This window comes from Scyliorhinus torazame, chromosome 10 (assembly GCF_047496885.1).
Source record: "Scyliorhinus torazame isolate Kashiwa2021f chromosome 10, sScyTor2.1, whole genome shotgun sequence".
Classification (NCBI taxonomy): Eukaryota; Metazoa; Chordata; class Chondrichthyes; order Carcharhiniformes; family Scyliorhinidae; genus Scyliorhinus; species Scyliorhinus torazame.
The window spans coordinates 250,635,482-250,661,921 of record NC_092716.1 but is presented as its reverse complement, the minus strand read 5'-3'; the positions used below and the strand labels follow the sequence as shown (position 1 = coordinate 250,661,921).

Here is a 26,440-nt window from a genome sequence, read left to right as displayed (position 1 = left end):
GCTTATTGGGGAAAGACTTTGGGGTGCTCCGCTGCAGAGGGATCTGGGTGTCCTCGTACATGAGTCACAGAAAATGAGCATGCAGATGCAGCAGATAATAAGGAAAGCAAATGAAATGTTGCCATTTAGAGCAAAAGGAATTGAGTATAAAGGAAAGGAAGTGTTGTTGCAACTATACAAGGCCGCACCTGGAGTATTGTGCACAGTTTTGGTCTCCTAATTTGAGGGAAGGTGTAGTGATATAGGAGGCAGTTCAGGGGAGGTTCACTGCATTGATTCCAGACATGAGGGGATTGTCGTATGAGGAGAGATTGAACAGTTTAGGCCTATACTCTCCAGAGTTTAGAAGAATGAGAGGAGATCTAATTGATGTATACAATTGAGGCATGGATCAAGTAGACGTGGAGCGGATGCTTCCTCGTGTGGGGCATTCTAAAACGAGAGGTCATAATCTTAGAATAAGAGGCAGCAAATTTAAAACATATTTGAGGAAAAACTACTTCTCCCAAAGGGTTGTGAATCTATGGAATTCGCAACCCCAGAGTGTGGTGGATGCTGGGATAGTGAGTAAATTTAAGGAGGAGTTAGACAGACTTTTAATTGGTAATGGGTTGAACGGTTATGGAGAATGTGCAGGACGGTGGAATTTTAGCCAGGGTGGGATCAGCCATGATCACGTTGAGGGCGTTAGGCTCGGGAGGCTAAATGATAATAATCTTTATTGTCACAAGCAGGCTTACATTAACACTGCAATGACGTTACTCTCAAAAGTCCCTAGTTGCCACATTCCGGCACTTGTTCGGGTACACAGAGGGAGAATTCAGAATGTCCAATTCACCCAACAAGCACATCTTTCGGGACTTGCGGGAGGAAACCAGAGAACCCTGAGGAAACCCACGAAAAACACAGGGAGAACATGCAGACTCCACACAGACAGTGACCCAAGCCAGGAATCAAACCTGGGACCTGGAGCTGTGAAGCAACAATGCTAACCACTGTGCTACTGTGCCGCCCATAAATTGCCTACTCCCGCTCCTGGGTCATGTGTTCCAGGGAGGAGGTGATCTGGCTGATTTCGCAATCCAGCTCTTGGCCTGTAATATTGTAGATAGCAGATAAGGAACATACCAGCCATGATAGAACGGCAGAGCAGACTCGATGGGCTGAATGGCCTAATTCTGCTCCAATATCTTATGAACTTATGAATTATATAAACCTGGCGGCTTCAAGCCTTATCTCAACTGGGCCCACTGATGGTGAATGATCTCAGCATTCTTGCGGTGGGAAAGTTTGGAAAAAGTTCCGAACCCCCCCCTGTTGGCTGTGGGTAAACCTGACTAATGTTACATGTCGTGAACCAGGGTGAAAGTTGAAATGCTGCGGGACAGCTTCAGCACTTCGAACTGTACCCAAGGAAGGAAGTTAAAGAGAAGGCAGGAGGGAGTAGGGATTTTCTTTTAACCCCCACCATATTCTAGAATGTCACAATGTTAAAGCCAACTATTTGATTCATTAAATTGATCTCTTTTCACAAAAATGCTCCTCTCCTGCTAACTGCCATACTCTTCAATATTGGCGGTTATTTCTCAAGCAACTATTCAATTTGCATTTTCCAAGAATTTGCAAACTATGCTTCCACAATTAATTGCAGTTATTCCACATTCTAACCACCCACTGTGTTATTTCTTCAATTATAATTGAACTGTTAATTGTTCCTGTAATTCTCTTAGATTGCGCCCCCACGTTATAATGTCACCAATCGGCGCAGACAATTTATCAAATCATGACTGCCTTCTTACAAATAGTGCTTCGCCCGTTTCTGATGAAGGTAGGATATTGGAGGGCAGCACGGTGGTGCAAGTGATTAGCACGGTTGCCTCACGGCGCTGAGGTCCCAGGTTCAATCCCGGCTCTGGGTCACTGTCCGTGTGAAGTTTGTACATTTTCCCCGTGTGTGCGTGGGTTTCGCCCCCACAACCCAAAAGTTGTGCAGGGTAGGTGGATTGGCCACGCTAAATTGCCCCTTAATTGGAAAAAATGAATTGGATACTCTAAATTTATTTTTTTAAAAGGTAGGATATTGGGAATTGCCATATTGAGATAAGGCCGGATTTCTTTTTCCTCAGTGTAGTTGCATTTTCAAAACCGCTGGACCCATGAAAAAGCATGTCTTGTTTCCACATTGGTGTTACTCGCGACAGAGACGGCACCTTGCAATTGGATGTATAACTCCAGATGTTTAAGGATGCTGTGTGAGGGAGCCGGAACCAGATACAAACCGAAACCGACCAAGAGTCCACGGTTTGACTTGAATCATATTGGTTGATAACAGTTGTGCTTTTACCCACGTGAAAGGCAGCAGTCATAGATTAGGGGTTTGAAAGAATTTAGAAAGGGAATTTAATGGGTGCCACAAATACTGAACTTATGATCTCAACACGAGAAAGTGACTGCCATGACATACTTCACGGATATTTTAATATATTGTGTCGGTCTTCTTGGGCAACTTGTTTGTTTTTTAATGATCTGAAATGTGAGGGCATTTATACCAAATGTCATCTTATGTAACACACCCACATTCTTTCCAAGGGCGGTCCATGCTTTCAGCAATTAATCATCACCTGGCTAACCAGCCCCGCATTACTCACTGATTGCAACACTTACTGAAACTCTCATGCATCTTGTAAAAGCAACTGGTGTGGTATAATCAGCAGGCGCTCACCTGGTGGATGAAGCTTTGTTAAATTTAAGACAAAGCAAAATATTCTAAAATCGCTTGCATGCACAGCAGAAATTGGCAATTGAATCTGTGCTGGGCGATCTTGTTCCTCGTGATGGATGAACTTTCAATGCCCAAAAACAATGAAGTTTTTGTGCCTGAATCAAAACCACAGGGTGCTTTACAGAACTGGAAACTTTTCAGAGAATGATAGCTCCAGTGTGGTGAAAACTCGACTTCGCCCAAGAATCTGATCATTATTTCAGGATCAGTGTCCTTCCTCATTCAGCTGCATTACATGGCCATGCTTTCAATTAAATTCCCCATGAAACAACAACTTACATTTAGAAAGCACCTTTAACGTAATAGGACATACCAAGGCACTTCACAGAAGCACGAGGAGACAGAAATTGATACCAAGACTGTTTAGGAAATACTAAGGCCGATGATCAAAAGCTTGGTTAAAAAGGCAGGTTGTAAGGAGATCTTAGTGGAGAGGGAGGCAGAAAGTAAATCCAAAACTTAGATCCCAGGCAGCGAAAGGCATGACAACCAGTAGTACAGCGATACAAATGGGGATTGAGCGTAGAGATCTTTGGGGATGATGGGACGGGTGTGGATTACAGAGAGAAGGATGGGTAAGGCCAGGAAAGGGATTTGAAAAGGACGGGAATTTTAAAATTGAGGAACAGTTGCAGACTTTACCATTGACAAACCTCTATCTTAGCTGTCGATTTTGGCTTTGACAAGGCGTGAAAGCAAATCAGCAATCTGTTTTACATCATTCCTGATTTTTATTTCTATTCGTAAAAGTCAGGAAGAATTTACACTTAGCTGCTGATTCATTATCACCAATTTTATATTATCACATCTTGAAGTTTACTCTTTACAATGCTCAGCAACGGTTTTACTCCTATTGCCCAGCACCCTCCTCACTAATTCTCCTCTCTATTTTTCTCACTTAGTCTTGGCACTGAATGACTTTTTTAAATCCGTGGTTCAAGTTACACCTTAACGCATGTCTTCCTTATCTGATTTTAATGATTGTTCCGATCAACAAACAAAGAACAAAGAAAAGTACAGCACAGGAACAGGCCCTTCGGCCCTCCAAGCCCGTGACGACCATGCTGCCCGACTAAACTACAATCTTCGACACTTCCTGGGTCCGTATCCCTCTTTTCCCATCCTATTCATGTATTTGTCAAGATGCCCCTTAAATGTCACTATCGTCCCTGCTTCCACCACCTCCTCTGGTAGCGAGTTCCAGGCACCCACTACCCTCTGCGTAAAAAACTTGCCTCGTACATCTACTCTAAACCCTGCCCCTCTCACCTTAAACCTATGCCCCCTAGTAATTGACCCCTCTACCCTGGGGAAAAGCCTCTGACTATCCACTCTGTCTATGCCCCTCATAATTTTGTAGACCACTATCAGGTCTCCCCTCAACCTCCTTCGTTCCAGTGAGAACAAACCGCTCCTCATAGCTAAAAATGTTTCCATTCCACCTTTGAATGTTTCCATTACTCAATACCTCAAGACCTTATCATCTATATTTCGCTGCATATCTCCAACTTTTCCACCCAGGATCTGCCATCCCGGGAGAAGTATCCTTCCAGCCCACCTTCCGGTGCCTTCTCAGACGCCTTTTCTCCTCTATTCATCCGCCCACCACAGCACTGCCAACCCTGTCAGCAGCTCCTTTGCTCGAGATCCCACTTAAAACAAAAAATTAATGGCCTATCATCCCTGCAACTTCCTCCCTCTCTTCTCACATCCAAGTGACATGAACAAGCACCCATGTACTTGGCTGGTCTAGTCATCCATCACCAATTTCAACATTGATAACTTTCCCTCTCTTGCCCCAGAGCAGGCCCTGACAAAGAGAAACCCAGCATGTCCCAGTGCCGACTCAAACTTCTAACATCAAATGTAAGAACTCATGTATTTGCCTCTGAAATGGAACCTGTTTGGTCACCCTCCCCAAGGACACTGATTCAGCTCTGATCTCTGTTGAAATTTATATTTCAGCTCCCTTATTCAGCTCCTTTCCTGCAAAGCTATCCTTAAACATTCTCTCAAGTCCGCTCTTGAGTGGTCACTGATATTAACTCCCCTCTTGACTTGGATATTCTGCATCTCGGTTTCAAAGTCGTCATCCCAGTTTTTAAAGAGGCCTCCAGGTGATCTCAACGTCATCTCCAACCCCTTCCTCGCTCCATAGAGTCCCTCAAGTGCAGAAGGAGGCCATTCGGCCCGCCCTCTTCACCGGCACTCTGAAAGGGCACCCTACCCAGGCCTAATCCACCATCTTATCCCATAACCCCAAATCGTTGGACACTAAGAGGCAATTTAGCGTGGTCAATCCACCTGCCCTGCACATCTTTGGACTGTGGGAGGGAACCGGAACACCCGGAGGAAGCCCACGGAGACACGGGGAGAAGGTGCAGACTCCACACAGTCACCCAAGGTCAGAATTGACCCTGGGTCCCTGACTCTGTGAGGCAGCCGTGCTAACCTCCTTTCTCAACCTCCTTTGCATTTCGCTACTTCTGCAAAATGTTGACACCACCTAAATCCATGTCCACTCTTCTCACCATCTGCCATTTGAATGCCGACAATCTGCCTTCCTCACATCACCCTACATAACTGAATCCACTCAAAGTGACTGAAGAGATCGCTTCTTTTCCTCGTTGGCCTACCCCTGACAATGTGGAACTTGACATTCTACAATAAGGCAACTTTGAAATCTGACTGCATGACCGACCTCTCATGGTCCCATTCATAATGAACGCAGTGTGCACATTTTTCACAACTTTTTTTCTCCTCAGTAATTTGTTGGCTTTGTGAAACCTTGAAAGTGACGATGCTATAAAAGTGGAACTTGCCTTTCTTTTCTTTCCTTTCCTTTGCTTGCGGCCGCACATCTTTCTTTGACATGCCCCAAGGCCCGTACTCGGCTCCCTGCTATTCCTTGTACGTAAGCTGTGGCAGGTGCAATTAATGCCGAGATGTAAAGAAATGATGGGGTAAATCTTACGGCCCTACCCGCTGTGGAAATTGTCATGGGCGAGACAGAGAATTTAATGGACCATTGAAAGGCCCGTATCCCACCCGATACATTTTGTTAGGAAGAACAAGAGGCAAAATAAACTGAAGGGCATGGGTCTAAAGGAAGTGCAGAAACAGAGGCGCCTCTGGTCTTATACACACACACATATATATATATACACTAATCAGTGGAGGCGGCAGGTGACAAAGACGGTTTGAAAAGTGCATAGGACCCTGAAGCATAAAACATAAGGACATTAGTGCGGCACGGTGGCATAGTGGTTAGCACTGCTGCCTCACAGCTCCAGGGACCCAGGCTCAATTCCGGCCTCGGGTGACTGTCTGTGTGGTGTTCGCGCTTTCTCCCCGTGTGTGCGTGGGTTTCCTCCGGGTGCTCCAGTTTTCTCCCAAAGTGCAAAGGTGTGCAGGTTAAGTGGATTGGCCATGATAAATTGTCCCTTCGTGTCCAAAACGAATGGTGGGTTTGCCGTGCAATGGGGATAGGGTGGAGGCATGGGCTTAAGTAGGGTGCTCTTTCCAAGGGCCGGTGCAGGCACGATTGGCTAAATAGCCTCTTTATGCACTGTAAATTCTATGATTGTACTGCTAAGCACTTGTTCCACCTCAACCATTGTGGGCACCGCACTTTACGAAAGATGTAACAACTTTAAAGAGATGATTCCCGAGAATGTCTCCAGGGATAAGGATCTTCAATTACATGGGTAGAGTGGAGGAGCTGAAGCTGTTCCTCCCGGAGAAGAGGTTGGGAGGAAGTTTGATGGAAAAGTTCCGAGTCGTGAGGGATTGAGACAGAGTAGACAGAGATAATCTGTTGGCATTAGCAGAAGGATGGGGAGCCAAAGGACACAGATTTTAAGCGATTGCCAAAAGAACCAAAAATGATATAAGGCACATGGTATTGCGCCCTTAGAAGGTATGATCTGGAATGCGCTGCCTGGGAACGTGGTGGAGGAAGATTCAACTGTGACTTTCAAAAAGGGATTGGATAAGCACATGAAGAGATAGAAATGGAGGGAGACTGAAAAAGGGCTTGGACATGTGACTCGATAGATTCATCTTGAAGAGTGGTTTGATGGGTCAAATAACTTCCTTCTGTGGTTGAAACAATTGTACGATACAATCATTATCATAACATGTTAGTGTCCATGTGTATACGAATAATGCCTCACTATTACCATCTACAAATCCACAAGTTTGCTGAAGCGATGTCGATATTGGATGTTACACTGTAAAGGAACGAGAGGTTTAGCATCAAGTGCCAAAGCCATGTTACCCAATTCCCGCCGGAGGCTTCACACCTCCACTGCTGATTTCATCATCTTGCTGAGGTTGAATTCCAGTGGTGGCAGCTTCGGTATTTGGTTCAATCCAGGACTGAGCTTTGAAACTTTATATCCAGTCCATCAGCAAGACCAATCAATTCCACCTCCACAATATAAGTGTTCACTGTTCCTTCCTTTCCCCCTGAAACCATGCTTCATCATTTCCTGTCATGCTTCGTACCAGGGTCCTGAACGCTGCTGAATATAAAGTGCTAAATTATCCAGAGTTTGATTGCTCACGTCATAATCTTAGTCCCACTCCACTCACACCTTTATTTCCTTACTAATAGCTATTGATTTTCTGTCCCTTAGCACATCAAATTCAAATTCTTTAATGCTTATCGAAAATCTCCTGATTCCCACCTCCACAATCACCTGTACTTCATTTCTGACTCCAGTGTTCAGCCTCCCCTGACTGGTCTACAATTAAGAGCACAGCCTTAAATCATCTAGCCCTCAGCATTTTGGATTTTCCCCCTAAATTCCTCAGCTTTGCAAAGTCTTTTTCCACCTTCGACAGCCTCCTTAAACCCTACTTCTAAGACTATCTCAGCCACCTCTCCTGACTCTTTCCTTATTCCCGTCCACCTGCAAGTTGGAGCTAGTTACGATGCTAATTGAAGGTCTTGTGACACAGTGGGTAGTGTTGCTGCCTCTGAGCCAGACGCTCTGGGTTTGAACTCCCCACCCCGGGACTTGATAGTCAGGGAAGGTGTGATCATACTTCCCCCAAGAAGTTTGATTGCCAACCTGAAAATCCTTCTGACACACGCCAATGGCTGGCAGTAAGGGTCGGAGAGATTCCCTGTCAGCCTTGCGATGTAAAAATAATCGGAGCCTCTACAATCTCTATCCATAGCTCCAGACCACAACGGATTACGTTTTCCAACCCCCCACTCTCCTGCGGCATGCTTCGCGGTGGCAGATGCATCCCACCATTGGCTAGTGGCAGGATCTTCCTGTCCGGCCACTCTTCAACGGAATTTCCCATTGGCCGTACCCTCCGCCGCCAGGGGGGGGCCGTCATCGCCGGAATCAGAAGACCCTGCCAGCACGAATAGCTGGAAAATCCCGTCCATCATGTATGTAAAAGAACACGTTGACACAACAGCTTGAAGTTGCTGAATGATCTGTAACACACCACCACTACTGCATCAGGGACCGTTGATATCATAGAATTTACAGTGCAGAAGGAGGCCATTCAACCCATCTAGCCTTCACCGGTCCTTGGAAAGAGCACTAAGCCCATTCTTCCCCGTCACCCAGTAACCCCACCTAACCTTTTGTTTTTTGAGCACGAAGGGCAATTTAACATGGCCAATCCACCTAACCTGCACATCTTTGGACTGTGGGAGGAAGCCCACGCAGACACGGGGAGACCGTGCAGACTCCACACAGACAGTGACCCAAGTCTGGAATCGAACCTGGGACCCTGGTGCTCTGAAGCAATAGTGCTAACCACTGTGCTATCGTGCCGCCCGTCACCTCCATTCAAACAGAATGGGCGTGTTTGAAATGGGTTTTGCTTGATGCAAAAGTCATTTACTTAGTTTTCAAGCACGTTAGTCAAACAATTACTTCTTCCCACTTGGACTTTGCATTGGAGGAAATATAGTTCCAATTCTGATTTAATAGCAATTACTGCCCCCTGTCACCCAGGTCACTCCGCATCCCACAGTGCTGATACAGCTCAGTAACTACTGTCTGAGGTATAATTTCAACCGAGATGTAAAACACGATTCTCACATAAGTTTTCATTTTCCAGATGCAGTTTTCTGTGCTTTCAAAGAGTTGGTCTAACAGGCCGAATGGACTCCTTATGTGCTGTAGGATTTTACAACTGACTTTATCAGCGGTCGCACCAAATTTGTACAAGATTCATTTCGAGGTCATAGAATCATAGAATTTACAGTGCAGAAGGAGGCCATTCGGCCCATCGAGTCTGCACCGGCTCTTGGAAAGAGCACCCTACCCAAGGTCAACACCTCCACCCTATCCCCATAACCCAGTAACCCCACCCAACACTAAGGGCAATTTTGGACACTATGGGCAATTTATCATGGCCAATCCACCTAACCTGCACATCTTTGGACTGTGGGAGGAAACCGGAGCACCCGGAGGAAACCCACGCACACACGGGGAGAAGGTGCAGACTCCGCACGGACAGTCACCCAAGCCGGAATCGAACCTGGGACCCTGGAGCTGTGAAGCAATTGTGCTATCCACAATGCTACCTTGCTGCCCTTCAAAACCAACTTCTTTCCAAAGCCTTTCACTTTTCCCCCACAGTATCTACATAAGGCATTCCCTAATCAGATGTAAGGTAGGTTAAGTTGTTTGGCACTTCCCTTCAATAGGTATATCCTGCAGCACTATTGTCACATTTTCTCGCACTAAAATGATCTGAGTGAGAGAGAATTTAATGCAAATGAGGAGGTTGCGATGCCACAAGTTCTGAACAGATGGTGGAAATTTGTCAATCACATCCGATTAAATCTGATTGATATCACCAGTAAGTTTCAACAGTTGGCCCTTTAAAATGGTGCTGAGGGGTAAAGAGGACGAAAAACAAAGCTCAATGATATTTTGGTTTGGATGGAGTATATAAACACCAGCAACGGCCAGTTCTGTGCTGTCGGTTTTGTGATTCCACCACGTTGGCACCCCTTTGAGAGATGTCCCAAGTGTAGCAAGGACAGAGGTCTTGGAGAAGGTCTCTGCGCTCACAATCCTTCCTGTCATTAATAGCTTCAGAGACAGACGTGTAGTGCACCCCTCGGCCCACTACCATATACATCCTAATGCAAATATTCAAAGGTGGGGGAAAGGGTACACTTGTCAGAAGAAAATCGGCCTGTCAGCAACAACAGCATCTTCTGCAACCAGAGATGGAAGAATTACATTTAATTATGTGGCCTGCAGTGTTGTTTTGCGTCTGCGATGTTAATGTGTTGCCTGAACAACTGCTGTACACTTTCGACCTGAGAAACAGCTGCAATACAGCACAGAGGATTCGCTGAGCAGGTGTAAACAGGGAACTGTTCCACGTCGTTCAACAAATATAAAACTATTCTTCAAACCCAATGCAACAGTAGAAATAAGAACTCGAGAATACTTACTTGACTTGATGTGCTGTGTTTCAAATGGTGCTCAAAACGTTTTGGAATTGTTAGTGCACCCAAGCTGACTGTGCCCTGTGTCGCTCAGGTGAGTGAAACTGTGTGGCCGTGCAATGGATGTGGTGACTGAATTAAAAGAGTGGGTGTGGTTTCGTCTTGTGCCTCGTACAAAGTATCAGAACCGGATAGACCTGATTAGCCATTTCTATATTCAGCCCCTGGAAAGTATTCATTTACTGTGCTCAGGGGATAAATATATCTTCTACGCTGGTTAGATGGGTGTGTCCTGTGCACCCTTACTGTGCGAGAGATTTTGCAATGAAATATCTGTCTGACGTGCACCTTTTGTTTGCTTATTTTAATCAGCACCTTCACCAAATCTTTGAGATGACAAGCATTTTGTCAGCAATGCCGGTAGAAACAGTGGATTTTCCAGGGGGGAGGAATGATTTTGTGCGAACTCCTTAGGATAAAGCGGCAGTCATTCACGATCTCGTGATTATGTTGGAGTGGGTTTCCTGTTGAGGCAAAAGAGAGAAGTTGAATTAACAAAGCACCTATCACATATCAGGACATCGCTGTAGTAGTTCTGCCACTAACACATTCTGATCTCTTAAGGTGCACCTTTGTCAGCATCCTCCTTAGTCATTATCACCACCATTTACAATCCCTTTGTGGAGTTAATGTGGGCTTGAGACAGTGGCGCAGTGGTATTGTCAGGACTAGTAAACCAGAGACCCAGAGTAACGCTCTGGGGATGTAGATTCAAATCCCGCCACTGCAGATGGTGACATTTGAATTTAGTAAAACTCTGGAATTCAAAGTCTAATGATGACCATTATGATTGACATAAAAACCCATCTGGTTCACTAATGTCCTTACCTGGTCTGGCCTACGTGTGACTCCAGACCCACAGCAATGTGGTTGACTCTTAACTGCCGCCTTAAGGGCAATTAGGGATGGGCAATAAATTATGGCACAGCCAGCGACACCCACGTCCATGAACAAATTTTTTAAAAGTACAATTCCACCCACAAGGTGATTTACGAAAGCGCATGACCCAAAGCTAGTATAGAAATGTACAGATCGGCAAAGACCCAAATGGAGTCAGGTACATGCCTGTACCCTCTACTCTACACATGTAAACCAGTTGAGTATATTGCTTCCGATTCTTCAATTTTACAAAGCAAATTGCAGCCAATAAATTAGTTTGTTCATCGAGGGGCAAATATAGAATGGCATCGCTCCGCAAACAGCAATAAGATCGATGACCATTACACTTGCCCAGAATCTGTTCACTTACGTCTGTTCCTGTAGAAATACAACATTACTTGGAAATAAATGTGCTATGGAATCTTTGTTGCAGTAAATGGTGCAACTTTATTTCAGGTTTCAACAGTGTGACTAATATGGTCGCAAACTCTTAACTTTTTTAAAGGTCTCGTCTATTAATAGGCTGATGTGAATACTTCATAGTTTGTTTTTTATCATAGAATTTACAGTGCAGAAGGAGGCCATTCGGCCCATCAAGTCTGCACAGGTTCTTGGAAAGAGCACCCTACCCAAGGTCAACACCTCCACCCTATCCCCACAACCCAGTAACCCCACCCAACACGAAGGGCAAATTTGTACACGAAGGGCAATTTATCATGGCCAATCCACCTAACCTGCACATCTTTGGACTGTGGGAGGAAACCGGAGCACCCGGAGGAAACCCACGCATTCACGGGGAGGATGTGCAGATTCCGCACAGACAGTGACCCAAGCCGGAATCGAACCTGGGACCCTGGAGCTGTGAAGCAATTGTGCTACCACAATGCTACCATGCTGCCCTTGTTGCATGTTGTAAATATGTTGATGCAAATTATGCTCCTTTTGCTATTCAGGGGGCACGAGCAGTTAACCAGTCTGGATCATAAGATCTTAATGAATGTCCGTGTGGAGTTTGCCCGCGACTGCGTGGATCTCACCTCCACAACCCAAAGATATGCAGGGTGGATGGAATTGGCCATGCTAAATTGCCCCTTACTTGGCAAAATGTTTTTAAAAGAAGATCTCAATGAAGTTGTCGGGCAGGGGATTTTAAACCGAGCACATTTTGGGCTGCCGAGTGTGGAATAATATTACCAGAATTGAGAAGGTGTTGTGATCAGGAATGATTTGCAGTTTTGGGCTGGAGAGTGGGGTGGAGTGCAAAAGATGAAGAAACATAGAAGCCTTACAGTGCAGGAGGCCATTCAGCCCGTCAAGTCTGCACCGACACTCTGAAAGAGCACCTTACCTAGGCCCGCTCCCCCACCCCATTCCTGTAACCTCGTAACCCAAACGCACCTTTGGACACCTAGGGGTAATTTAGCGTGGCCAATCCACTTAACCTGCATATCTTTGGAGTGTGGGAGGAAACCGGAGCTCCCGGAGGAAACCCACGCAGAAAGGGGGAGAACGTGTAGACTCCGCACAGTCACCCGAGGTCGGAATCGAACCTGGGTCCCTGGTGCTGTGAGGCAGTAGTGCTAACCACTGTGCCTCTCTGCTGCCGAGGAAGAGTAACTTTATGGAACATTTTAAAATTATGAATAAGTTTGATAAGTTGGATGGTGGAGAAACAGTTTATACTCGTAAATGGGTCCAGTGCAAGGTGACAAAGACAGTTACTTGGTAGTACAGAACTTGAATATTGCTGAAAAGAGACATATTGTCAAAACTTCACATTTTGCACTCATCAGGACAAATGCAAAATGCCAAATTTCAAACAATCACAGCAATTCATACCATCGGGGGAAAGGGATACTGACTGGTTGGCACCAACGGTCCTCTGTGGTAGAGAATTCCAAAGATTCACCCTTTGGGTGAAAATATTTCTCCTCATCTCAGTCCTAAATGGCCAATCCCTTACTTTGGGACTGAGGCCCCCATGTTGTAGATTCCCCAACCAGGGCAGGTTAAAATAGCACGGCCTGTGGGCATGGAGGAGGAATTAGGGCCAAATGCTTTTCTAATTGGAGGGCTGTGACCAGTGGTGTTCCACAGGGATCAGTGCTGGGACCTTTGCTCTTTGTAGTATATATAAATGATTTGGAGGAAAATGTAACTGGTCTGATTAGTAAGTTTGCAGACGACACAAAGGTTGGTGGAATTGCGGATAGCGATGAGGACTGTCTGAGGATACAGCAGGATTTAGATTGTCTGGAGACTTGGGCGGAGAGATGGCAGATGGAGTTTAACCTGGACAAATGTGAGGTAATGCATTTTGGAAGGGCTAATGCAGGTAGGGAATATACGGTGAATGGTAGAACCCTCAAGAGTATTGAAAGTCAAAGAGATCTAGGAGTACAGGTCCACAGATCACTGAAAGGGGCTACACAGGTGGAGAAGGTAGTCAAGAAGGCATACGGCATGCTTGCCTTCATTGGCCGGGGCATTGAGTATAAGAATTGGCAAGTCATGTTGCAGCTGTATAGAACCTTAGTTAGGCCACACTTGGAGTATAGTGTTCAATTCTGGTCGCCACACTACCAGAAGGATGTGGAGGCTTTAGAGAGGGTGCAGAAGAGATTTACCAGAATGTTGCCTGGTATGGAGGGCATAAGCTATGAGGAGCGATTGAATAAACTCGGTTTGTTCTCACTGGAACGAAGGAGGTTGAGGGGCGACCTGATAGAGGTATACAAAATTATGAGGGGCATAGACAGAGTGGATAGTCAGAGGCTTTTCCCCAGGGTAGAGGGGTCAATTACTAGGGGGCATAGGTTTAAGGTGAGAGGGGCAAAGTTTAGAGTAGATGTACGAGGCAAGTTTTTTACGCAGAGGGTAGTGGGTGCCTGGAACTCACTACCGGAGGAGGTAGTGGAGGCAGGGACGATAGGGACATTTAAGGGGCATCTTGACAAATATATGAATAGGATGGGAATAGAAGGATACGGACCCAGGAAGTGTAGAAGATTGTAGTTTAGTCGGGCAGTATGGTCGGCACGGGCTTGGAGGGCCGAAGGGCCTGTTCCTGTGCTGTACATTTCTTTGTTCTTTGTTCTTTGTTCTTTGTTCATGAGTAAGGTGGAGATTTGTAGGGGGGTTGTGATTTTCTTTTGGAAGATTTTGGAATTGCATTATCATTCATCCTTATCTTCTCTGCCAGTGGGGTCCGCATGATATTATGGGACTATGAAAGGGAGATGGTGGTGCAGTGGTATTATCACTGGAGTAGTAATCTAGAGACCCAGGATATTGCTCTGGGGACCCAGGTTCGAATCCCACTATGGCAGGCGATGAAATATGAATTCATTGAAATTCTGGAATTAAAAGTTTAATGACAGCCACAAAGCCATTGTCGATTGTACACCAGAAACCTAGAGTAATGCTCTGGCGACCCAAGTTCAAACCCTGCCACTGCAGATGGTGAAATTTCAATTCAATAAAAACCTGGAATTGAAAGGCAAATGATGACCATGAAACCATTGTCGCAAAAACCCATCTGGTTCACTAATGCCCTTTAGGGAAGGAAATCTGCCGTCCTTACCCGGTCTGGCCTACATGTGACTCTAGACCCACAGCAATGTAGTTGACTCACTGGAAGTATTGGTGCCAGGTTGGGTTTCCATACGTTCTGGATAGATTTAACACCGTTACAGCTGAAGTAGGGTTGTTGAGTGGGGCAGGGGAGGGGGGGGGGCTGCTCGGGATTGGATAGTTATATTTTCCGTCCTGTTTCTGGCCTGCTAGCCAGCCAGATTGCCAGCTAGCCTGGCCAGCGCCAGGAGATTATATTCGGGAGCAATTACCGACAGTCGGGAGAGGGGAGTAGGCAGGACAGCAAAGCTGAGTTTACGCATGTAGAGAGTCCTGGGTGTGACCCTACTGCGCCCTAATACACTGACACAACAGTGTGGACGTCATGTGTCAATGGAATTTCAGTCTCCTTGCCACCTGGGCACTTGCAGGAGAAGGGCATCATAGCTTGAGGTGGAGAGGGCGGAGGGGGTGGCACAGAGGGTGTGGTCGTGGGGGTAGAAAAGATCAATCTCAGTTGTGGATTGCAAATTGCAATGGGAACTACAAGATGTCGGTCAGGCCAGCTCTGATGATGGACAGTGAGACTGGTCACGGGGCAGAAGGCAGCTGGAAGGTGTAGGTGGGGGTGGGCAGATAATTAGGAGGGAGACTCAGATTATCTCCCATCCCGACCCACTTCAGCCCAACATGGTCGGGCTGGGATGTGGACGCGAATATCAAACCCATTAAGTTTAAACTCAAGTGAATGGAGTGAAAGCCAATGAATTTGTTTAGTTAAGGTGTTGCATTTGTGACGGCACACATTTCATATGACAAAATGAAAAAGGTAAAGTAAATCATTTGGCGTGGCACAATGGTTAACACTGCTGCCTCGCAGCTCCAGGGACCCAGGTTCCAGCCTTGGGTGACTGTCTGTGCGGAGTTTGCACGTTCTCCCCGTGTGTGCGTGGGTTTCCTCTGGGTGCTCTAGTTTCCTCCCACAGTCCAAAGATGTGCGGGTTAGATGGATTGGCTATTCTAAATTGCCCCTGAGTGTCCAAAAGGTTAGGTGGGGTAACTGGGTTACAGGGATAGGGTGGAGACCTGGTCTTAAGTAGGGTGCTCTTTCCAAGGGCTGGTGCAGACCCAATGGGCCGAATGGCCTCCTTCTGCACTGTAAATTCTATGATGCCTAAGATTTGGGGTCCTGTGCATTTTTAAAATAATAACTGCAAGTAATTAGTGTTATTTTTTGCAAAGATGCACTCCATAAACGGAAGCAAAATCAGCAAAACATAAAGAAAACAATAAACGTTCTTCGCGAAGAAGGCGGAATACCATTCATGTCATGACGTATTAAATTACGTTGCCCGTGCAACTCACCTGAGTGTGCATTCTCAGTGCAGCAGCTGTTCCAAACTGTGACGTTGTATTGGGGTGTTGTAGTGTCACACCCATGACTTTCACATGCGTAAACCTACCTCTGCTGTGCTGGAATATCTCAGCCAAGTACTTTCTTCCGGGAAATTAAAGGGAGTGACTGGAAAAATTATCTTGCCCTCCCCTCTTAGCAGTCGGTGGGAGAGTGTTGTGTTTTGTCTTTTATACCTTACGAAGGAATCCACCAAACACTTTGACTTGTCCAAACCATATTCTATATTGTGTCTCGTGTGGTAAGATAGCAATCTGATACAGAGCTCGCTAACATGGAGTCTGCCTATTACTCCTCTGGAATCTGCACCCAGCACTGACCATTCACCTGTATGTCTGATTACCCTCTCAATCTTCTTCTCCAGATGGCCAGATGTGTCTCCCCTTATATGGGAATCACTGGTCACATGACCTTGGTCTGGAGACTGCATGGTGTGTCTGCACCGCCACCCGCTGGTTGGAGGCCGCACGCCATCCATCTCTGTTATAGCCCATCGGCATGTATATCACCACAGAGAGGACGGGGCCTTGGAAAAGGGCAGACGCCGTTCATCTGTGATTTCTCATAATGCAGCTGATCTGTAAGCTGATCCTGGAATCCCTCCTCAGGCCTGTTCATTTCCCTTCCCCTGCTTTGAGCGGGATTCTCCGTCCAGTGAAGCTGGAATCGGGAAACACGATCGGGCAGAGAATCGCGGGTCAGCCGAAAATCGAGGCAGTGCCGGGTGCTCGAGGAAACGCCATGCTCCGGGGCCTCGCCAGTGGCGTGAATGCCCCGGCATGGGCATGCAAAGTGTGCAGCAAATGCCATCGGCAAATCATTAACGGGCCCGACCCGGCAAATTCCAAGTCCCGCCCCGCGATGTTCCACCTCCGCCAAGAGGAATTATCGACGGTGAGGTTCGCTTGTGGTATTTAAAATCGGGAAACGGGCGCCGTGCCTGCTGAGGGAGAGAGTGGGGGTGCAAAAGGTGTCCAACATCGCTACAGTGCAGGAGCAGTGGAGGGCAGCCAGGAGATGGGTCGTAGGGCCGGGATGGACGGGCATGGACCACCATTTCCGCAGCCTGCAAGGCAGCCATGCAGCTGCGCTTGCCGCTGACTGGCTGACTGACCGCTGTGAACTTAGCACCACACGTCGTATGGGTGCTTCCCCAAGGCCAAGTTTGCCTCCTGTCAGCTGTGGGCTGAGTAAAAAATATAGTGTAAAACAGCTTGCGAGGGCGGCACGTGGCACAGTGGTTAGCACTGGTACTACGGCGCTGAGGACCCGGGTTCGAATCCTGGCTCTGGGTCACTGTCCGTGTGGCATTTGCACTTTCTCCCCGTGTCTGCGTGGGTTTTGCCCCACAACCCAAAGATGTGCAGGTTAGGTGGATTGACCACACTGAATTGCCCCTTAATTGGAAAAAAAAATTAATTGGATACTCTAAATTTATTTTTTAAAAACAGCTTGCGCACATTGTTATCCGGTAAAAAGTTTGATGACGATCCATGGTCCGCATAAAGAGAAAGATTGGGAACCCCTGGTCTCAAGGTTTAATCATCTCATTGACTCTCTCACCACCTGCCACAAGACCAGGCTGGCAAATATGTCCTTCAGGACTCGATCAGTGGTCGTGCTACTGAACCACTCTTGGAGATGGACGTTGAAGCTATCCCACCCAGATTGCATTCTGTGCCCTCCTGGAACATTGGACTGATAGGTTTGATTCAGTGAGTGCGATTACATCAGGCTGTTGTCTGGCTCGCCTGTGGGACAGCTTTCCCAAGTTTGACACAAATCCGCAGGTATTGTTGAGAAGGACTTTGCAAGGTCGGCTGGACTGAATGTGCCCTGGCCATATTCAGTTCTTGGGTCGATGCTCTGTCTTGTTTTATTTTTATTCAACGTCTTTGGAAAAGTTTGTTGCAAATGAGTAGCATGCCTGACCTTTTCAGGTGACAGTTCGGAGTCAATCACGGCCTGAATTTTTCTGATGTTGGCTCTTGACCCCCACCTTCTGGATAGTCAGAGGGGGATGAATCCCTGCTGACACTGACAGGCCCGCTGCCATTTTATGCTCAATTGGCTAATTGTCAGCGGGCGGGAGCTCCGTCCACGCTTGGAAGCAAATCCCGCCTTACAGAGCTGTCGGCCAATCAGGTTGTCTCCCGGCACAGCGCTGCAGTGGCTGAAAGAGGCACTGTCATGCTGCACTTCGGACTAAGTGTCAGGAGCCGTTATTGGGGTAAGTTGCAGGTGTCCTGAGGAGGGGAGGAAGAAGCTGTCCTGGAGGGTAACCAGGGGAATAGGCCCAGGGGGAGGTCCGAATATATCCAACCCATGAGGGGAGGAAACCTCCTCTTCCAACGAAGATCATAAGACCGTAAGACATAGGAGCAGAATTAAGACACTCGGCCCATCAAGTCTGCCCCATAATCATGGCTGATATTTTTCTCATCCCCATTCTCCTGCCTTCTCCCCATAACCCCTGATCCCCTTGTTAATCAAGAACCTATCTATCTCTGTCTTAAAGACACTCAGTGATTTGACCTCCACAGCCTTTTGCAGCAAAGAGTTCCACAGATTCACCACCCTCTGGCTGAAGAAATTTCTCCTCATCTCTGTTTTAAAGGATCGTCCCTTTAGTCTGAAATTGTGTCCTCTGGTTCTAGTTTTTCCTACAAGTGGAAACATCCTCTCCACGTCCACTCTATCCAGGCCTCGCAGCATCCTGTATGTTTCAATAAGGTCCCCCCTCATTCTTCTAAGCTCCAACAAGTACAGACCCAGAGTCCTCAACCGTTCCTCATACGACAAGTTCCTCATTCCAGGGATCATTCTTGTGAACCTCCTCTGGACCCTTTCCAAGGCCAGCACATCCTTACTTAGATACGGGACCAAAACTGCTCACGGTACTCCAAACAGGGTCTGCCCAGAGCCTTAAACAGTCTCAGAAGTATGTCCTGGTCTTGTATTCTAGCCCTCTTGACATGAATGCCAACATTGCATTTGCCTTCCTAACTGCCGACTGAACCTGCATATTAACCTTAAAAGAATGGTGAACAAGGATTCTCAAGGATCCTTTATGCTTCTGATTTCCCCATTTAGTGCATAACCCAAAGTGCATAACCCCAAAGTGCATAACCTCACACTTTTCCACATTGTATTCCATCTGCCACTTCTTTGCCCACTCTCCTAGCCTGTCCAAGTCCTTCTACAGCCCGCCTGCTTCCTCAATACTACCTGTCCCTCTACAGATCTTTGTATCATCTGCAAACTTCGCAACAGTGCCTTCAGTTCCTTCTTCCAGGTCATTGATGTACATTGTGAAAAGTTGTGGTCCTTGCACAGACCCCTGAGGCACACCTCTAGAGGTTCTTAACTTTTTGCTGTTTCCCACCCTGAGAATCCGGCATCCTCCAGCATGAAAATTGAGTCTGGGTGGGGAAAAGGCCCTTAAGTGACCACTTAGTGGCCAGTTAAGAGCATTTATAAGGGCAAGAGCAGGCTTCCCATCCAAGGCCCTGTCCGCCGCATCATAAAATTGCATCCGGGTCAGGCCGGGCTGGATCCCAGAGGGAATTCTTCCCATGGAAATCGAATGCTGCACTCCTCTCCCTGCCTCAAAACTCACTGGGGGAAGGAGGGTAAAATTGAGGCCCACATTGCTGTTATTCTGGAGTCACCTATGCGCAAGACCGGGTATACAGATGGTTTGTGATGTAGAATTGAACTCAGGTCCCTGCCGCTGTGAGGCAACAGTGCTAGCCTCTGTGCCACCGTTTTGATTGGTTGGCTGGTGGCCAATCAGTAAGATAACCACTTGTGTGGTATTTTAAGTTGTCGGTCCAGGCAATATGGCCTCACCCTGAGGACGTGGGCTTTTGTATCCAAAGCAGCATTGTGGGTGTATCTGTCAAGTTATCACAGCATTTTAAATGTGTGCCTCATTTGAAAGTCTTCACAAGTAGCACTGTTGGGAAAAATCAGGTCATGCTCACATTGATTCACTGCAGAGCTAATGCCATCACTCTGGCAACAGCTTTAGCTGCTCAAAGTGATTCGCATAATTATGCCACCTCCCAACCTTCCCAAACAGCACAACAATCTGCCTTTTATTTGTTTTTCTCCTTCGGTTTCATGCTACGTTTAACGCTCATTGATACTGGCCCCTTTCCACAGAGGATGTGAGGAGTTCTTTGTAAATGTTATGTTGGCTCAGTAATGTGGAGTCGGTTTATTAAAGAAAATATAGACGGCCAGCAAAGCACCTTGCGAATTTGGAAAGTTCAAAAGTGGCCGAGAGGTACTTTGGAAACAGTCATCTGATACATCTTGTTGAATATTCTTCGGGGGACGCTTTGTGTTCAGATAGAAAGAGCTCTTTCTTGTGACTCACCGTGTGACCTCACTGTGGGCTTTTTGCCATCTGGGTCAGATTCAAGTTCTGCTTCTTATGATGTGACTGTACTTGTGAACAAAGGGTAGCTCAGGTGCCACTTTTACCCTTTTTTATAATAGAGACAACATATCCAAGTGGTTTCAAATATTCATTAATAATATTTTTTACTATTGTCACAAGTAGGCTTACATTAACACTGCAATGAGGTTACTGTGAAAATTCCCCAGTTGCCACACTCCGGCGCCTGTTCGGGTACACTGAGGGAGAATTCAGAACATCCAATTCACCAAACAGCACGTCTTTCGGGACTTGTGGGAAGAAACCGGAGCACCCGGACGAAACTCACGCAGACACTGGGAGAACGTGCAGACTCCGCACAGACAGAGCCGCAAGCGATATTAGTGAACCAGATGGATATTTGCGACAAAATGGTCACCATTAGTGCAACTAGATTTCAAACCCACAGGCATGATTTAACGGGCTAAAAACGGAGTCCGGTTTGGGGTACATATAGCGGAGTCTTTCCCAGTGCCTTCAGCACCGAGAACAACCCTGCTACCAAATGGGACTCTGTTTTTGTTCTGGCCTGGGTCGGAATAGCCCCGCTGAGGCCTCACTTACCTCGTCAGTGCAGGAAGAGATGTGGGAACAATTTTTAAAAGCCGCCCTGATTTCTCGACCCCCCGCCCCTCTCGGTCACCACACCAGACTCGCCTCCGAACGCCCCCGCTGCCCCAACCTACCTTTTAGAGATTCTCGAGCCCCCTCTCACTCCACCTCTTAAGGGCAGGCACCCCCCCACGGGCCCAGTGCCTGGCATGGTGGCACTGCGAGGGTGCCAGGCAGGCAGTGTCAAGGTGCCCGGGTGCCAGCGGGAGTTCCAGGGTACCACCCTGTCCAGAGCCAGACCCCCAAGCGGTCTCCGGTGCCCTTGTAGGCGTGGCCATTCATTCCCAGGGCTCAAGAGAATCGGACGGCGACATATATAAATAAGACTAATGGCTCGCTAAAGTATGCTATTCTCACTGGGCGAGATTCAGATCGCGAGGTCGGCGAGATCTCATTAGATTTTGCGAGACGTTCCGAGCATTGCAAATCTTGCGAGATTTAGCGGCCTCATCGCGTCACCGAGTCGGGCACGACGAGGCCGCCCGATCTTGCCCTGGACCTTTATTCTATCAATTTTGATTCCACCAACTGGCATGTTGGCTTTGGACCCTGTACCTCAGAGCATCATCCAGGGTGCCTGGATTGCTAGTCCAGTGACATCATCTCCACGCACTGCAAGCCTTTCTGATGTACCGTTTTGTTTTTTGTATTATTGCAGCGACAGTCTTTTTGGAGTTCTGGAAAAGGCGTCGAGCGGTTCTCACTTATGACTGGGACTTAATTGACTGGGAAGAAGAAGAGGTTAGTTTGAAAAAATTTTGTGCAAATACATCCTGGCTGCAAAACATCAGCTTGAAATCAGATACGGGTAACTCGCCAATTTGCTGTTTTATTTTGGTCACAGTGTCCCGCTTGGGGCTGCCACCCCCATTCGTGAGTTTGTTTATTGACCATTTGTTTTATTATGAAAATGACCATAAAGCGGGACTTTTGGAACACTGGGTTGGTGAGTAGGTAGGAGGCAGACATGAATAATGCTGCAAGCTGGAAATAGAGGAGCTATCAAGAGAAGGATTTGTGTCTGGGTTTATACATCACCATCTGGCCGGGGATGTTTATCAAGCTGTTCAGCATTTGAACATCGTGCTGCTATTCGGTCTGTATCATCCCACTTAATCTCCTGAGGGAAAGTATTATATAATCACGCCAACATTGGTAAAACTACGAAAAATTGTGAATCTCCGCACAGCTATGGACTAACTATCGTTTGCATTCTCCCCTTTATAAATGCCAATCTAATTCCTTCTCCCGTTACAGCAATACAGAAAAATGAGGTCCAATTGTTTATTTAATCATCCGAGAAATATATTTCCTCCTGTGTTAATCAAAATATATTTCACTCGGCTATCATTAAAAACCTGGGAGCAGAGATACACCCTTTTTCTTTGACTATGCACACAACGAGAAACACACCCTGCCATATCCAATTTATCATTGTAATCTTCAGTTCCGTTTATTTCAGTGTCTGCCGTTTAAAAACCCTGTCCAAAATATTCTGAGCACCTAATTATATTCCATGTTAGATATGGATCATCTGCCATCTTGGTATAGGCATTGAAGGCACAGTCCCCAAGCAGGTAGGGGTCCCTTTGTATTTGCGGATAAAGAGCCACATACCTGTTTAAATCGTGCTGCCTTGAGCATGGGTGGTGCAGGCCAGATGCTCGCAGGATAACATGCTATATGGCCAGAACAAACATGTTGTGGGCGGCACAGTAGCACAGTGGTTAGCACTGTTGCTTCACAGCGCCAGGGTCCCAGATTCAATTCACGGCTTGGGTCACTGTCTGTGCGGAGTCTGCACGTTCTCCCCGTGTCTGCGTGGGTTTCCTCCGGGCGCTCCGGTTTCCTCCCACAAGTCCCGAAACACGTGCTGTTCGGTGAATTGGACATTCTGAATTCTCCCTCCGTGTACTCGAACAGGCGCCGGAAGGTGGCGCCGGGGATTTTCACAGTAACTTCATTGCATTGTTAATGTAAGCCTACTTGTGACACTAATTAGTATTATAACCAGCGGATCTTGAAGGGACCCTTGCCTACATCACAAAAAAGGTCATTTTTCTGAGATGCACAACCGAATGCGAAGCCGGGAAGAACAACAATGCTCAACGTGCTTAATTCTGCGGGAATACCAAACACCAAGCCAGCCCCCACTTAGCCCATTCCCAATCCTATTCCGCCCTAACTCCCGGACCCCCCCCCCCAAAGGACCTACATGATGACCGTCGCTTGGTGGAACCGATTCTGTTCTTGTGGAACAAGCCAACTATCTCTGGAAGCCCAATCCACAGCGCGCTGGCAAGATGTTGCTCAGGCCTGTGACCAATTGCAAGTGAGGTCCAGGGCGATCAATTATAATCCCAACGATTTCAAATCTTAAATGTTTGATTGGTAAATGGCAGTAAATTTTATCCATGTTCCTCCAGAAAGTTGCATGCTTTTGTTTGTTCACACTACGTCAGCATTGTCCCACCACAAGTTTTACTCAGGTGTTCTCACTATTCTGCAGACGGAACCCATTGTTTCTGTCACATCGTCATGAACAGCCTGTTAAGTGGGTAACAATGTATAATTGATTACATGGTATTAGCAGTCGTCCACCAGGAACACCCTGGCAGTCACCATTGACTAGAAACTTAACTGGATGAGCCACATGAATACTGTGGCTGCAAGGAAAGGTCAGGAGCTGGGAATTCTGTGGCAAGACGCCCCAAAGGCTGTCCGCCATCTACTAGGTGCCATTTGGAAGTGTGATGGAATACCTGTCTCTGGCCTGATTTTTATGATCTAGGTGTAGCAGAAGCGGCTTCCTTGTGGTGCACTTGACAAAGGAAGGTTCAGACGTGGAGATAACTTCCACACGTTTATTAAACTATTTACACTTCTATTACTCGGGTTCAACACTACTGCTAATCCTACTATAGCTACCCAGACTGACTAACCAGTTGCTGCAATCCACGTGGTGGGTGTAATATTGAATCAACCCTCTGTCTCTACTCACTGACTGTCTCCACTGGAAAGAGGCAGATCATGTGTGTGGTGTCGTTTATATATGGGTTGGTGTAATGCCCTCCTGTGGTTGTGTCACCTCTGTGTGTATCGTGAATGTCCATTGGTCGTGTCCTATCTAACTGATCTATTGGTTGAGTGTGTGTGTGTGATGTCTTTGGTGCTCCCTCTAGTGTCCAGCTAGCCTACATGCATTTACATTGATGTACATCACCACATCCCCCCCTTTTTATATGTTACATATTTTCTGTACACTTCAAGAAAATTGAACAAAAAACAGGTAGATAGGTTAAGGTATATACAAGTCATGGGAACAGTGATTAAACAATAAGTCCAAATCATTTGTGTGAGTCCAAAAAACATCAATCATCATGTCAAATGTCTCTCTTGGTTATGAACGCCATCAACGTCCCTGTGCCACAGGAACCAAGAAGTGGTCAAATCACTTCGCTGTCTGATTTGGAGTCCCTTTCTTTTTCGATGTTTGTGATGGTGCTGTTGGATGGCATCTTGGAGCTGATAAGGTGTTGATGTTGAAGAGGTACCATCAACAGTATCATTCGAGGTCATGGATGTGCCATATGGTGAAGTTGGATAAGACTGTACTTATTGGTTCTGGCCACATGCTGTGCTGGAAGGGCGATCCTGCTGAGAACCGTTGAAGCTTGTCGAATTGGAAACAGAATTGCTGCTCTCATAAATACCTAGTGATGATGTGAAACTAGAACCTTGCATCTGATAGGAAAACGCCGTCTGGCCAGGCTGGGGTGCAGCAAATCCTGGGCTGTAACTAAGGCATCCAGTCTTTAGTGCGGATTGCGCTGGCGGTAGTCTTCCTTCGATCTTGATTCCATTAGTGGGCAATCTGTAGTGCTGGCCTGTTTGAGAATATGCTGCATAGACTGCTTGCTGCTGCATGCCTGAATACTGGGTTTGTCCAGCATGAGCTGTCATTGGCTGCACTGCTGGTGTGGAAAAAAATGTGTGGATATAGCTGTGGTGAATATTGATGTATTCCTCTTGGACTGTAGCCGCTGCTTGTTATTACTGACCCAGTGTAATTGTTAAGTGATCCATCGCCTGTCGTTGTGGCATCTGCTGTCACCCTGAGCGTGCCATCACTGAGGTTGCGGCACTCCCTGTCTGGAGTAAAGTCCGGCTTACGTGAATCAGAGTCGGCGTTTGGCTGCTCCCCATCTGGAGTCTGGTTTGTTTTAACTGAGTCAGTGTTGGTTTGTTGATGCTCCCCGTCTTAGCAGGTTCACTGGAGTCAGCTGAGATTTCTTGAAGCTGCACGTCTGGAGTCGGAACATGCAGGAATGCATTGACTTGTGGAGAGGTTCGAGCGAATGAGAGTGGAAGTATCGTGGTGTCACCGGAGTCACCAGTGGTCTCACAGTGATCGCGAGTGCCTCTGTACACACTAGCTGAGGTCCGTCACTTTGCACATCTTGCATGGGAAGTGGGATGCTGTCTTCACTCGTCTCACATACCATGGGTAGAGCCTCAGTAGCTGCTTGTTGTTCACTTGGGTTGGGTAAATTGTCAGAGTCTTCATCTGGTGGCGCAAGCAATGTGGGTGGACTGTCATTGTCTTGCTGTTGTGCTTCATTTGGGCTTGGACTGTCATTGTCGCTTTGTTCTTCACTGTAGCATGATAGACCGCCATGGTCGTCCTGCTGTGCACTGGAGCGTGGTAGACTGTCATAGTCTTCTTGCTGTTTGCTTGAGCATGGCAGACTTGCATCGTCTGCCGATAGTTGGTCAGAGGAGGTTGCTAGACCCTCATGGTCTTGTTCCTGCAAGGACTGAGCGTCAGAGTCTTGCGTTGCTTCTGTCGTGGAGGCTGTCCACAAGCTCGCTGCGGAGGCTTGTGACACTGGAGTCACTTCTTGTTCACGCAAGGACTGCGCTCTGGAGTCTTGTGTTTCTTCTTTCATAGAGTCGGGAACCCTGAGCAGTGCGTGGACCACGCTCTGTGTGGCAGCAGGCCGCTCTCTGTGGGCTTGTACCGCTCTCTGTCTCTTAATTTCAAGCCGCAGCATAATCCTGCACTCACGAGTCGGGATGTCATATCGGCTGGGCTGAAGATCCTCAAATCCGAAGAATTCGTCATCGGGGTCGTCAATGTGCAAAACGTCTAGTTGCGGTTCGGATTTGATACTGGGGTAGCCTCCCAAGGTGAAAGGTTCATCCGAGTCGTAGTCTTCTAGGACCATATCATCA

General features: G+C 47.0%; 2 protein-coding genes across 2 annotated transcripts in view; one reads left to right on the top strand and one right to left on the bottom strand.

Annotated features, from left to right (window-relative positions):
• LOC140384713 (uncharacterized) overlaps positions 1–10,372 on the bottom strand; it is a 29,225-nt gene extending 18,853 nt beyond the window's left edge. Inside the window, exon 1 of the mRNA XM_072466662.1 lies at positions 10,230–10,372. The gene's annotated coding sequence lies outside the window, so the exon portion shown is untranslated. The remainder of the gene's footprint in view (positions 1–10,229) is intronic.
• Positions 1–26,440, top strand: part of ano3 (anoctamin 3) — a 661,351-nt gene that overhangs the window by 510,496 nt on the left and 124,415 nt on the right. The window contains exon 16 of the mRNA XM_072466663.1: positions 21,864–21,946. Coding sequence (XP_072322764.1) covers positions 21,864–21,946 — 83 coding nt within the window. The remainder of the gene's footprint in view (positions 1–21,863; positions 21,947–26,440) is intronic.